Here is a 15,655-nt window from a genome sequence, read left to right as displayed (position 1 = left end):
GAGTTTCTCCCCTGTGGCTTGCAGGCAATAACCCCCTGTTGTTGTTTTGTGCTTCTTTCTTTTCAAAGGCATCAAAATTTAGTTTTTTAAAGATCTTTAACTCTATATTTGAAGACAAACAAAAAAGGGCTGCCACTGCCATTCTTATCAGTTACCACGGATTGTGTTTTTCCTTTCTGTTGCCACTTCTTATTAACCTCTTATTTGGTCTGTGAGAGACATAGTTTGGAATGCGCATCTGCATGCTGGGAGAACATGAAAGTTCAGATGAGCTCAGAGGGCAGAGAAAGAAATGGGAAGGGGAAAGTTACCCAGCAGAAGGAAGGATCAAAGTTAATTCTCGCAAATTGCTGTTGTCAGGAAGGGGAGCATCCCAGGAACACAAAGATGATGGAAATGTCAGAGATGGGGAAGAAAAGGGAATACTTCGAATATGACTCTGTGGTAGCATTTCACCCGGACACTAAGTTAGCTGTGGGAATGCTCATTTTGACATCCGTTTTGCAGGTAGAGGGGACAATAACTATATGCTGCATTCAGTATCCTTAGACATAGGCAGAGCAGTGGACAGGTCTCCTTAGAGTTCACTGTGTGTTCATTGTGTCCTTGGGTTTGGTCGTGACCTGTTGTAACAATGGCTGCTGGTGGTGTTAAGTACTGGCCAGTCATCCTGACTCATAGTGACCCTGTATAGGGTTTCTGAGGCCTGGCAGGTGAGCTTGAACCGCCGACCTTGTGGTTCAAACCTACCCTGAGTTCTACTTCTTATCTATCCTACAGCACACCGCTCTAGGACTCCAAAAGTGGCTATTGTTAATTTCCTTTATTGAGGGAGATAGACTCCTGAAATTACCTTGCAGGTGGTGGCCCTTTTGTGCGCTAATGAAATAGTCACATGGTAGCAATTTCATGATGTGGACTGGTCATTATGATTTTAACAAGGTTTGAACTTGGCTGTTGACAGATGGAACAAGTATATTAATTTATTGAATCTCCAAGTCATTAGTGGCTCTTAATTTTGATCGCCAGGTTGTTCCTTATTTCCCCCCCCTCCTATTCACCTCTTATTTTTTTCCCCTTTTTAATTAGAATACCTGACTCTCCGTCAGAGCAATATACCTTTACTCTTGTCTTTTTTTCTGAAAGTTGAATTGAAAGGTGAAAGTTTGGTCCCACATTGAGGTCTTTCTTAGAAGAGAAGATGCTCTTGGACAGGGAGGGTCATGTAGCCCCGTGCAGCTATTGAAGCAACTGCTCGTTTATACTGGACAGAGCTGCAGTGGAAAATAGATTGCAGAATTAATTTTAAATCAAGCGACAAGAAAGATCTCATCCTGCGCGGGTGAGCTAGACGAAGCTGATTGTTTTAGAAGGGCCGTTTGTCCCGAGCAGTTATGACAGTTTATGTTAGGCAGTAGGGAGTAGCCAAAGAAAGGAAAACAGACCTTTGACTTCAGTTCTAGGGAGGGGATCCGAAATGCAAGGTTTATCAGGGCATTTGAGCATTTTAACACTGAGGACTGACCTGTCCCAGGGACTGCATGGAGACCTTTTTTGTATGCGTTCAATTGTGAGAAGTAAACAAACGGGCTCGTATCCTGTGTTTGGTAACTGGGTGGGGAGCACAGTTTGGCAACCAGCTTTGCTTTTAAATTCTTTCTTTGGACAATGGGCCTTGTATACTTTTATATCCTGGCTTTTCAAACGTGGAGAGCTTTCATGAGCTTTTCCTAGGGATAGCTGCATAGACAACAGAAAAGGCATCATTCATTTTATATAAATACAGGATTTTTAAACATTGCATTTACAGTTAGACAGGAAATACCCTCCCCAACCTCCAGTCCCCCCACCCTTATATTCTACTTCAAGAAGAGCTCATTCTCTAATCTTTTATATTAGGTCACACTGCCGGTTGTTCCTCCCCCCCCCCCCTTTTTTTTTTTTTAAATGTGAATTAATATCTGTTGAAGAAGTGAAAAAATCATTTTGACATGAATATAACTATCATTGGGTTTTACATTAATATGATAACTTGGGAAGGGGTGAAAACAATTGGATCATTTTATGCATGCTGTTCTTAAAATGAAAACACTGGCTTTTCATTTAAATTTATTTAAATTTTTGTTGTTAGTGGTATAGAATTTGTTTTTTGGAGTGAAACTCAATTAACTTTCTCAGTGGCATGGTAGTGAGTCTGAAATTGGTTGCTAATATGAGAATGATGGTTTTAACTGTAAGATAAACTACATGGAGATGGAAAGGAACCCATCATTTTTCTCTTCCTTTGAACTGGGCATCACAAGGTCTTAGTACCTAGGTACCATTTGATGGGTATTGGAGGTACAGGTCATGCAGTAGGGCAAGTGAATGAAGTTGTTGGTAAAGTGTAGTTCTGAAACAGAGCATAATGTTCTGAGTGGGTTGGATAGTCGTACAGTTGCTGAACTCCTCTGTAATGGTCTGAATAATTCTTAGAATTAGGAAAGTCACTCTTTTTTTTTCTTGAAGAATTGATATGTTTTGGGGGTTAGAGTTTGGGAAGGGTTAATTTTTTCTGTTGGTAATTGTTAACCATCATGTGGCTCAGAACTCCACCTTGATAGGATTCCTAGCAGATTAAGGATATTAGATAATTTCCTCCTATTTATTGTACTACTGTGTATTATCTTTCTATCACTCAGATAATTACTAAGGAAATCTACATTAATTTTTTTTTTTTTTTTTTTTGGGTGGAGCAAGGCCTGCTAAACACAGGCATGATGTATTGATGTTTTACACAACAAAAGTTTTCCTCTTGTCATTGTTCAATCAACAAAAAGATATTTGTCATATCAAAAAGCCCTTCTTTTTAAGAACAAAGTGGGTGAAGGGGAGGTAGGACAAGCCACTAGACCTAGGGGTTTCTGAAACTAAAGCCAAGTTCAGGCGTTTGAAGCTGAAAGTCGCGCTCATATTACTAAACACTTCCAGTCAAGTACGGTGTTGTTTGCTAAATTATTAATGTGTGTAATTAAAATCTAGTGGCTGTTTCTATGAAAGATTTACAATGTTATTTCATCGTTTGTCATGGCTAATTAACAATATTAGATGAAGTTTTTCTTCTTCAAAGGTCTGATTTTTTCTCATTTATTTATGTCAGAAGTGATAAACAGAGTAGTTAAAAGCTTCTGCTAGTGCATTTAGGAGAAAGGCAACTTGTTATTGTACACCTCCCAAGTTCAGGGTTCAAATCCCTCCTGACAGGTGCCTCACTGATCTCTTTCTAGCATAAATAATTGCAGCTCGAAAGACATCAGTGAAAACGAAAGTCCAAATCACAGGTGTGGCACTACAGAATAAATACGAGACTGGCAGATGCAGGGTTGGCAGTTCAAATTCACCAGCCGCTCTCAGAAACTCCATGCCAGGTTCACTGTGAGTCGGAACCGCCAGGACCGACAGGATAACATACAACACTAACAACCTCAGAAGTTGACATCATGATTGTAAAACTCAACCTTCCCACAGTGCAGGGACAGCTGGCTTGATGAAGGTGATGTGTTTTCAGTGGAAGCAGGTACCCTCGCACCTCTTCGTGCCTCATAGGTGACATAGTCTGTCCCTTTGAAGCCAGTCTCAACACTGAGCCTGTCCCTAAACTCTGGTGACTGTTGTCAGTTCTTTCTTGATGATGAGCGTGAGTTTGGAAACATCCATCTTTCTGACTTCACCTTGGAAGTGGCCATCTCATTTTCACCCCCTTCTACTTGATTTCTTAACAGCAACAGCAGGTGGCTACCCAGCAGTTGGCGTTTCAACAGCAGCTTTTACAGATGCAGCAGTTACAGCATCAACACCTCCTGACTCTGCAGCGCCAAGGCCTTCTAACCATTCAGCCTGGGCAGCCTGCCCTTCCCCTCCAACCTCTTGCTCAAGGTAGGTACCAAAAGGCACAGCTGTGTTAAGACTGGGCAGGGATGGGCCATGTCTGCTGGTGTACTTCAACTCTTCGTGAAGGAAGCTGACCACAGAAAGCATGCGTACGGAAACGGAAAATGAAGCTGACTGAGATGTCATGTTGGATCCTTGGAGACAGACGTTCAAGTACTTGCTGATGCCCAAATGAAGACCAAGGTGGTCTGAAAGACCTAGTGATCACCCTTATCTAACTGTGGCATGTTCTTGGAGTAGGGGAGTGAAATACTACGAAGTCGTACATATGTATTAGGCACTTTAATTGAACCATCTGGCCTTTTCTGTTGTGAGTCGGCTAACGAAATCTCTCCAAGACTGTCTTAGTCATTTTAAGATTTATTTTAAAGCATAAAATATAACTTATACTAGTTTAAACCTTTGTAATATTTTCTAATACCCCCTTCCGTTTTTTAAACATCTAAGGAGAAATAAATACAGGCTTGTTTTTCTGTGAGCTATTAAAATCAATCTCTTTTTGTTACAAAAGCCATCATTAATGGGGGCTTTTGGTAGATAGCTTGGTTTTCTTTCTTTATGCCCCCACTTTTTCTCTTTTGTTAAGAATAGACTGTTGGTTTTGTACAAGTTAATGCTGTGCTCATCATAACAGGAACCATTCCCACCTCTAGTGTGACTAGAAACTGGGCTTCACTGGAAAGTAACAAGATGCCTTGGATGTTAGTGTCAATTACCTTATAAACCATCAATATTTTATTCCAAGAGTGTTGGACATCAGGGACCAGTGAGAACTGTAGCTAATTGTAGAAATCCTCTTATTCATGCAACTCCGAGTTTCGCAAGTGATACGTGAAAGCAAGTGGGTTATTCAGAACTAGAAGGGAGACAGACAGAGAGAAGAAGAACAGGGCACGCATGACCATGCTGTAGAATACAGACTTTCATCCTTTCATGGAATGGAAGCTTTCAGGTGCCTCCTCAAGGTCCCCCAAAGTTTTCAGTTCCCATGCATTTGAATGTGTGTACTTATATGCTGTAGAGGCTGAGACGAAAAGCCCTTGGTGTCTTGGATTCTATTGCTTTCTGAAGAAGGTTGAGAGTGTAAACCTCCTCCACTTTCATGTTGCTTAAAACATGGTCATTTTGGTGTGAGATGATTCCAGTGAGAGACAAGCCTGCATATGAATTCCCTCTGTTGAGCCAGCCACACCCAGCTTCTCTCCCTTTTGGATTTTTTCTTTCTTTCTTCTTTTTTTAAAAACCAGGGCCGGGGGCTCTTTTCCCCTTCCCTTCTCTCTTGCCCTTCCTCTCATTTCCGCCATCCGTGCTCAAATGCATGCTACATAATCAGCATCTCCATCTCCTCCGTTGCTGTCAAAATACAAGAGTTGGTAACTGAGCAGTGCGAGGGGGGGCGGGGGGTGGGGCTAAGAAAGGCCACATCGGCTACTGCATTTTTTGTGCTTGCCAAATGTTGTAACATGCATTAATTACACCTTCGGGTTTATTGTTGGAAACATGGCAGGCTGTTCTGGCACACCCACTAGACTCAAGCTTCAGCCTCTCTCATCTTTTCCCATCGCTCCTATACTATTAAGTTTGCTCACTAAGGTTCATTGTTATAGTACATCAGTTAAGCTGTCCAAAAGAGGGCAATTGGGCAGTGACAAGACAAGCTCATGTGTAATGTGAAAGAAATGAATGTGGTGATGCATGAAGTGTAATCTCTGCAGTAACATATCAGAGACACTGGTAGGTAATTCACTAGTCATGGCATTGATTGATATACCTAGCAGTCTGCTATAACGATTAGCCCTGCAACATTAGGAAGAAGCATATTTAAAATACAACCAGTGCCTGTATGTATACCCAAGATCGGATCCAGGTAAATACAAAGACTTGGGGAGTAAGTTTCTTGCAGTGAAATGAACTACCTGTGTCATTGCTATCCTCTGTGAATCTGGAGATTGGTTTCATGCCCCCGCCCCATGCCCAGAGTGAATTCAGTCATGTTGGACTACAACACAATTTTTTTTTTTTTTTTTTCCTTTTATCATCAGAGAGATGATGGTTTAAAACTGATGTCATTATGAGGTTTAAATCAACTTTCTGCTTGCTTGAACATAGCCACCTGGGTATGGATGTACAAGGACAAAAAAAGGTTGATCAACTCTGTTTGTCTTTGAGCCAGTAATACCTGGGTTGTAAAATTGAGTTCCACGAACAGTAATCTGTCAACTGTCCCCATAACATACATTTTTTAAACCTGGGCCTGCATTTTCTTTTTTAATGAAGGGGCCAGTTGTCCTGGGGAAAAGAAATGTAGCAAGACTCAAGGGTTATGCCTTTAAAAATCTGGCTGTGTTTACTTCATAATAAAATGATCAAGATTTTTTTACGTACCTGGTCTGCATCTTGGGTAGGTGAGCTTAAACATGTATGAAAATATCAACATACGGACTCCCAGTGTGGTGCTGTGGGTTAATGCGCCAGACTGCAAAGCTGTTGGAACTGCAAGGTCAGCGGTTCAAGCTCACCAGCAGCTCCTCAGAAACCCTATACAGGGTCACTGTGGGTCAGAACCGACTCGACGGCACTTAACAACTTTTTTTTTTTTAAAGAGTAATATTTTAAAGACCTTGATTTTTTTTCTGAAGGGTTTATGTTAAGAACTGGAGAGATTTAAAAGGTATTTTTTAGAGGGGGTTATAGTTGAGGCTTCTCTCTTTTACATAATCAGCATATGTGTTTTTCACTGCTTTGTCTTGACATCACCTGGGCCTTCTCCAGCACTAGTAATTTCATATAGAAATGTATTCTAAATACCATTCTGGCCTTTTCATTTGTACAGTGCTAAACTATCAATAGAAAATCTTACCTCCATGATTACCTGCCTGCTACCACTTTTGTTGAACCTTTACTAACTTGCTTTACCAATCTGGGAGAAATGCTTGCTTTCTGCAAATTTGATGTCCGTACAGTCTGAGTGCCTCGCTTACCTGTCTTAATTCTGTCACTAGATCTCACTGTCAAATCACAGCACGCTTGGGGAGGTAGTACTCAGTGAACTCACAGTTTGAGCATCACTGGCAAGATGAAGCAGTGATGGAGAGAGTGCTCTGTAATTGGGCTGAGAAGCTCCTTTTATACAAGCAATGATCCCACTGAAGTTTGATGCACGAAGCCAGCTATCGGCCCTCAGCTTTTTTATTTATTTATTTATTTATTTATTTATTTATTTTACCGTTTATCCCAATCTGAAACAGATTAGCTGGCTAGCCCATTGGAATAAAAGGAGATTATTCTTGTTAAGTGCCATCAAATCCGACTCATAGCTATCCTGTATAGGATTTCTGTGACAAAATCTTGGCCGGAACAGGAAGTCTCATCCTTCTCTCCTGAAGCAGCTGGTGGATTTGAACTGTTTACCTTGTGGTTAACAGTCCAGTGTTTATCTTAACAATGCCACAGTCCCCCAAAGGGTATTGTTAACTCTGCAGATGTAACAAGTGGTAAATGCTTTTTAATGACCACTTTCCAAGTCCTGCTATCCTCAGAGGGACAGTATTAACATAGTTGTTATAACTGTGTGCTTCCTGTCTTACCTCCCCCCATGCAAAAAAACCAGGACTGTCAAGTGGATTCCGACTCTTAGCAACCCTCCCTCCACCCAACTGACCCAGAAATCAATTCACTTGAGTTGAAAAATAGCGGCTTGTTCTGTTCCTATGTGTTTACTCCTTACAAAATAAAAATAGGTGTCGACTTGCGTGGTTTTATATCAATATGGTATCATCAACAGACGGCAAGCCTATTCACTATTGCTTCAATTGAGTAAACAGTGGTCGGAGGGTCAGCCACATTCACAGGTAATTGTTAGTGTGCAGACAAGGCTGGCAGGCCTGTTAGCTCCAAACATAGCCCGCATGTCACTTCACAAGGTGTTGGAAAATAATAGCCCAGATGCAGCAAAACCGGACATAAGATTGTGTAGTGACCTTTCCCTTTGTGTAATTTGCCTCTGAGCTTTAATTTCAGGGGACAAGTAATAATTGAATATGCCTAATAACGAAATGCTCATTTGGGACAAAAATCCATCAAAAATATAATTGGCATTTGATTTTTATGAAGGGAGAAGTAACCCGACTTGGCTGTCGAAGATGGCGTTCTAAGACTTATCTGACCACAGCTGAAGCCTCCTTTAAATATATATTAATTGCAAATACTTGAGCATTTGGACATTTTGGAGGAGAACCGTTAGGGAGAGACCAACTGTTTTTGTTAACGCTACTCTCAGAAAGGCGGGGGAGGTTATTGGTCTGCTGTGCAATAATTTACTCCTCTTTGATATGCAAACGATCCACGGTGAATATAAAAAAATCCTATCAGACTCATTTCACAGTTCTTAACCACTCGGATTCTCTGGAGCCCATTGCCTCATTAGACCATTGCTCTTCAATGCTAGCATAATTAAAGTCTTTAACAGTTTAGCAAAGTAAAGATGTTTGGCTGATCACGTTGAGATGATTATCTAACCAGTGTATTCTCAATGACAAAAAATAAATTAAATTTAGACCTTGGCATTTTTTATTATGTGTTTCAAATGAATATAACGCACACAGCCTTCTTTTTAAATTCAATACCTGAGGTTTGTTAAGAAACATGCCCGTTTCGGCTGCTGCACTATAGTCAGAAAATGGCAGGCTTTCTAGGAGAGCTATGCTACAGTTGATTGAAACAATGAATTGCAATCCAGATGTCCAGTTCTAATGTGGGATTGCTTTATGATGTTCAGGGTTTGTGAATATTTTCGGGTTCTAAAGAAGTTGCCGTTGTTTCTTTGTGCTTAGTGGCCATTAAGAATATATATTTTTCCCCTCTAGTGCACGTATGCTCTAGAGTGTGCATTGAGGTGGGATTTGGAAATCTTGGGCTGTTAAGACATGCCCCCAGAATAAAGGTTAAGAGGCTCACAATAGTGAGATTGACATCCTGATTATATCTCCTCTTGGGGAAATAATAGGTCTGCACTTAACTCCTTCAAATCCATGTCCATGTTGACCCCTTTAAAACAGAAGAGAACTTTATTACTCCCAAGTTTATTGTACGTTTTCGTTTCGTTCTGAAATGGTTCATTAGCATTGATCTAAGAAATGACAGTAATAATAGTGTTACTTGTATTAAAAAAGTTAGGCAGTTTTTCAGTAGACACATCCATCAATTAAGCGTGCGGTGCTGGAAACCAAAATTAATGAGGAAGATAGGTGTGTTAATGAAATAATCATAGTATAATCAATTTGACTGTTAAAAGTTGAAAAGCATTTCAGGAAGACGAAAGGAATTCATAATTTATGTCTAAAAGTGATTAATAAAAACTATATTTAATAACAAAGCTATTTGTCATCATTTAAGGCTTAAGCCCCCAAATTATTCATTTTGTGGTTCATGTTGTCATAATAGCAGAGTTGAATAAATTTATTTTGAGCCCTTTTTTGTGTCTGAAAATAATATAACATCTATGTACATTTTTGGTACTAGGTTTTTTTTTTTTTTGGGGGGTTTTTTGCCTTCCAAAATTAGAAGCAACAGAGAACTGTGTTGGGTTCCTTTACTCAAGCCTATTATATGGGTGATGGGAGCACTTCAGCTCAGCCACTCAGTCGGAGGACATGGTTATTACCATATTTGCCTGAGTTGGGAGGAGGGAAAAAAACAAAAAACTGCATACGCACACATGCGCACACACGGGAACCCCTAACTAACACTAGGCTTTGTTTACTGACTCTTTGATTTAATTACTGTTTGAAGAGGACGGAATTAGCTGTTAATTGATTTAATTATCCAATTTGTTTGTTTCAGGCATGATTCCAACAGAACTGCAGCAGCTCTGGAAAGAAGTGACAAATGCTCATACTGCGGAAGAAACCACAGGCAACAATCACAGCAGCTTGGATCTGACCACGACATGTGTCTCTTCCTCTGTACCGTCAAAGACCTCCTTACTCATGAACCCACATGCCTCTACAAATGGACAGCTCCCGGTCCACACTCCCAAAAGAGAAAGGTAGGGACCAGCCACTGAGATGTGGCCAAAGCTGTCTTTAACATGGACGGATGAGTGGGCCTGCCGGTTCCTTGTCTCAACAGCCCCAAATTGGATCCATGAGACTCGAATGTGCGCACATTTACCTAAGATTGCATTCAATATATATTGTGGGTGTTGAGCATCTAATTAGTCTCATCTTTTCAACATGGGGTTAGAACTCGTATAGATCTACCCTATGCTTAGGAACCCAGGCCACAGTCAATTTATCATTGGATGGGTTGGATTTCAAGGCTTCCAGACGTATTCTGCCTGCCAAACGCTCACTCCGTACAAGCTGAATTCTTTGGCTGTAAATGCCTCTGAAGAGAGTAGTGGTGTCTGCTGTGGGCAATTTGGAATCACACTTTGAGAAAAGATAGAACTTGATTTACTCTACAGTGTTTTGCTTGAATGCAGGCATCTCATCTTTTTCATGCTTGTATCCCCCAAGTACATGAGCTTCTTCATGCTAGGTACTCCATAAAGGTCTAAAGAATAGAGACTTAGTATAGATAGAACACAGCCCAGTTTCTCTTGATCATGAGGATTGTAGGGTTTCTGAGGAGCAGGTGGTGGATTTGAACTGGTGACCTTGTGCTTTGCAGCCCGCTGCTGATTTTACAGCGTCACAACAGGAGGGCGATCATGGACTATATTGTAGTGTTGTCCTGAGTAATTCAGCTCTATTGTAGCATCAGCTCTGCTGCTGCGTCATGGTTTGGAAGTTGAAAGTTAATACTTCACAGGAGTGTAACATATTGATTCTTCTAAAATGAAAAAAAAAAAAAAAGACACACAACAGTAACTTTGTTTTCAGTTTGTTTATTTTAAAACTGTGCCCTATTTATTTCACTGCAGTGGTGGGTTTTTTTGTTTTGTTTTTTTATTTGGCAATTATGTGATAGTTTACATGGGAGAACATCAGCTTTACATTCATCCTATTGTATATCATTTCATTGCCATGGTTACAATCTCCTCCATGCATCATCAACCAACCAAAGGGTATACACAAGCCTGCCCCCTAATCGTCAGCACACAGCCCCTCTCCCTCTCTGGGTCTAGAGTCCCCAGCTGCTCCATCTCTCCACGTCATTGTCTCTGCCTCCATCTATGACTCTGATGTCACTGTTTCTCTGGGTACGGTCCCGCACACCACTCTTCTCCATTGATGGTCCCAGGGACCTCCACTCCTGGACTGCAAAGTCAATCACTCCCCTCCTTTTGCTACAAAACATCCACCTTTCCATTTCCAACCCTCACAGTCAGTTCTGATAACAGTTATTCACTGTAGTACCACAAGAGACCTATCCCCATCTCCTTTCAACAGCCCCGCCCAGACAGATTGGATACTACTCAGTGGAGATTCTACCTTCCTCTGCACCCTCTGGATCTAGATTCCCTCTTGAAAACTTGTAAGCCAGTCACTTCTTACCTTTGTAGGCCTCTTCCCCCACCTCCCCCCCATTTTGTGTAGCCAGTGTCCAAGTTGCCCATCTCTGTATACTCTGTGTATGGAGGGGGGTGGGAAGGATCCTTGCTGTAAAGATTTGTTCCCTCTTTTGAGCAACTTCATCCATAGGTGTAGGTCAAGTTCATCAAATTGTATCAGATTATTCTTTTTTCCCTCTTCTTTTAGTTGAGCTCTGATCATCCAGTCATTGAAGCCAGGTTAAGTGGGTGTTATTTGCAAGTGTGGGTGTTCATGTGCATGTGCTCTCTCTTATCAGCTGGACATTTCACTTTCCGCTCTAGTCCTCTGTGGCTATGTCACTGACAAGCCCAAGAGTCCCCAGGTCTTGCCACACTGCTGGCCGACCAGGTCTCCACCCGGGTTCACAGGAGTCTTTTGAACGTTGTAGGGCTTAGCTTGCAGCTTCATTGCTGTTTTTCCCTTGCTTCCCCTTATTGGTGACAAACGTGGTCACCAATCACAGCGTATATTCCCACTGAGTCTTAGTCTTGGAAGGGGGTTTGCCCTGAGGGGACCCGACCACATGCCTTGATGTTTCCTGGGCGAGCAATTTGCTTGTTCTTAGTAATCAGTCAGACTGCCTATATTGTTTTGTATTTTTCCTGTTGGTATTTCTTTCAAGAAGTATCTTCTGTTCTTTTAGCCGCTCTAGGCTGGTCTGCTTGTCCTTTCAAGTGGAAATTTACCACCTCAGAAGATTCTGTATGTGATTCAGGATTTCACCTATGGCCTTACGTAATGCAGAGGCTCCGCTAGGCATGTTGTAGCCCCATTTTAGGTATTCCAATCAGTTATAGGCAGAAGACAGACTTACTAGCTTTCTATGGTGTCTAGTTTATAATAGCATGCCAGGGAAACCAAGATTCAAAAGACAGCCAAGCATCTTAACATTATTTCCCCCTCTTCCCCATTCCAACCGTGTCTCAATCCCTGTAAACCAGAGCCCTGTTGTCCCATTATGTACCTCTGTCCCACTTAGCCCATGCAGACTTGCCTAATTATTTTCCCATCTGCCATGTTCTTCCATTCCCCTTCCCCTTCTTGTATATTGCTCCCCTCCCTAGAACCCAAACTATCCTGTGTCTGTTCCCTATCCTGTGCTCCACCTTCCCCTCCCTCCCCTCACCCCACTTACTACCACAGTCTGGTAACCAGCAAAGAATCCCTCCCCCTCCCTTTAGTATGGGTTCTTCCCTTAGTCTTTTACAGTAGTGGTCCTATGCAGTAGTTCTCTTTTTGTGACTGACTAATTTCACTCAACTTAATGTCCTCGAGGTTCATCCATGTTTTGCGGTGGCTTGCAGCTTCCTTGTTATTCTTCAAGGTAGCATAGTATTCCATTGTGTGTATGCACCACAGTTTGTTTATCCATTCTTCCATTGATGGGCACTTTGGCTGTCTCCATCTCTTTGCTATTGTAAATAGTGCTACTATGAACATTGGTGTGCATGTATCTACTCCTGTTATGGCTCGTTTTTCTTGTGGGTAAATACCAAGTAGAGGAATCGCTGGATCATAAGGTATTTCTATTTCCAACCTTCTGAGGAAGCGCCATATTGCTTTCCAGAGAGGTTGGACCATTTTGCAATCCAACCAGCAGTGACGTGCAGGGCTTTTGTAAACACGGAAAAAGAATCCTTAAAAGTAATACGTTGTAATCAATGTTGATTCCATCAGGGAAAAAGCAAATTCTGTGTTTTTTTAGTAAAGGTGACTCAGAGGAGACTTTTTATTATATTTTTCATGTAAGCGACCACAAATCACAGTTTTTAAAATACTGAAGATTGAGAAGCCCACCTGTTTTTAGTAAGATGTGTACCTTTGTAGTAATCTTTAAAATCTCAACAATTTGGAGATTAGTAAAGCTCGCCAGCTGCCCCTTGGAAACCCTATACAGGGTTGCTATGGGTCGGAATGGACTCGGTGGCACATAACAGTAACAACAATCATAGGAAATAGCTGGGAAATCACAAACACACAGACCTCTGTGACAGTCAAAACCCATCCGAGGTACCCTGTTTTTACAGGTCTCCTGGAAAATATTTGCATTTTCCATCTCTGATAGGTTTCTGCCTTATACATGTTTCATCTGTCTCCAGTCTTACTATGTATGTTGTGTGTGTTTGTGTGTGTGTGTGTGTATAACATTTAAGTGTAAAACCACAAGAGGTTTCCAAATGTATGGATCATATATGGAGTCTTGGTGTGGCACTGTGGGCTAATACATCAGACCGCAAAGTCATTTGAACGGCAAGATCGGTGGTTCAAGCTCACCAGCTGCTCCTTGGAAACCCTATATAGGGTCACTATGGGTCCGAATCACCTCGACAGCTGTTAATAACAACAGCAACAATATGTGTTTAGACCACACTTGCCACTACCCATTTCAGATAGTTTAGGAACTTCTTTCTGTGACAGCTCTAAAAAGAACTCAAAGATGGTATAAAACTAATTGTTTCAGTAGAGAGCAGAGAAGAGAATAGTGGCTAACAGGCTTCCCTTTGGAGCCACTGAATACAATTTAGCTTTTGTTTATCCCTGTAAGCATAGATAAGTATGTCTGAAGGTCAGTCTTGGCCCTTGCCTTACAATCTCTGATGTGTCTTTGTCTTTTTTTTTTTTTTTAACCGAGATCATTTTAAAGAAAAGGTTCTGGGCTGTTCTTTGTTGTACCTGCTTTTGCTGTCCTAAGGTTGGTGCCACCCATTTACTTGCAGAGTGATTAGATTCCATCTTTGTCCACAGGCAGAGCAGGGGCCATAGGCTAGAGAGTGCCGATGGGTGCACTTCAGGTATTGGTTGCAATCTCGTCAGTCCTTGTGGAGCCTGTACAGATATCCTGAGACTCAGAAAACTCTTCTTGTTGAGATGCACCGTGCTCAGTTTCATTCTAAAAGGTTTATATATATATATAAAGAGTGTGAGAGAGAGACAAAGAGGAGTCAGGTGATAGGTTCGCTTTGAGGCAAGCAGGAATGGAATAGTCCTTTTCACATATAAAGGCACATGTAAGAATAAAGGGATCCAAGAGATAGTCTGACTCCTGATGACTAAGTTTGTTTGATTTTTAATTTTTTTAATCGTTCCTTATTTGTCCGCACGAAAGTTGGGTTTAATCTTCACTATGCTACCTGTCAAAATTAGAATATGGATCAGAAAAGAATTCAGATGCTAATGACTCTTACCCAACCTGATACGGAGCACAACACACAAAAAAAAACACAGGCTGAGTCTCCCAGCTAAGGAAGAAGAGACTGCGCAATTATGTACCACTGTTTAATTTTTGACTCTCTTAGTTGGTGTTATCTGTTATGTTCTTAGACATGCCTGGATGAAAAGAAAGTTTCAGTCTGCACATTTAAAGTGATGCAGCCCACGAGACAAATGAGCAGTCTGGGTTTCAGATAGTTCAAAGGTTTAAAAATTTCACTATTGATTATTACAAATCAAGTAGTAGACAGCTTTGTGTATGTTTGAGCACTTAGAATAAATATGAGGGACCCTAGCGGCATGGCGGTGAACGTCTCACCTGTTGACCTGAGGCTTGGGCCTTGGAACACGGCATCCATACCTATGAAGAAAGATGTGGCAATGTGCTCTCATAGAGATTACAGCCTTCAACACCTTGTGAAGCAGTTCCGCTCTGTCCTGTGAGTTGGAATCAACTGACTCGATGTCAGTGAGTGTATTGTTAGGGTTAGAAGAAATATGTTTCATTCACTTATTATGGTTAATTTTCACATCACGTATGGAGATATAAGCTCTGTAAATAGTGGACAGTGGTTTGGTGGTGTTGGTAGAAAGCTCTCGGTACAGAAGTGTATGCATTCTCAATCCTACAATTAGCGATCCTTTGTTCCGGATCACTTTTCCCTTCTGAATGAAAAAAGCTTCTGATAAGTTTCATATCATCCTCACCAATGCTTTTGTGAAATTTCTGAGACAGCCAACCATGTCATATTGTGTGTAGTCTCCTTTTACTCCCTATTCTCATGGAACAGTATCCGAACCAGCAAGGGCATCTGCCACACTGAAGAGTAATCTAGCCCCACAAACTCAGTCTTAAGTTAGCAGCTGTAAGAATTTTCACGATGGATTTGTAGGTGCTCCCTGTGAAAATGTTTTAGCCAAAGGCAATATTTTGAGAGCTGTTTCATTGTTGTGTTCTAAAGTAGTGGACTGTCTGG

At 41.3% G+C, this 15,655-nt stretch overlaps 1 protein-coding gene across 8 annotated transcripts in view; it reads left to right on the top strand.

Moving 5' to 3' along the window:
• The window catches only part of FOXP1 (forkhead box P1), a 519,679-nt gene that overhangs the window by 415,800 nt on the left and 88,224 nt on the right, over positions 1-15,655 (top strand). For all 8 annotated transcript variants that reach the window (XM_006874620.1, XM_006874625.1, XM_006874621.1 and 5 more), the window contains 2 exons: positions 3,762-3,915; positions 9,772-9,976. In XM_006874620.1, the coding sequence (XP_006874682.1) occupies positions 3,762-3,915; positions 9,772-9,976 (359 nt within the window). The remainder of the gene's footprint in view (positions 1-3,761; positions 3,916-9,771; positions 9,977-15,655) is intronic.

The sequence above is a fragment of the Chrysochloris asiatica genome, unplaced genomic scaffold (assembly GCF_000296735.1).
Source record: "Chrysochloris asiatica unplaced genomic scaffold, ChrAsi1.0 scaffold00290, whole genome shotgun sequence".
NCBI classification, from domain to species: Eukaryota; Metazoa; Chordata; class Mammalia; order Afrosoricida; family Chrysochloridae; genus Chrysochloris; species Chrysochloris asiatica.
The sequence above is the reverse complement of the archived record's forward strand: the minus strand, read 5'-3'. Positions and strand labels throughout refer to the sequence as shown.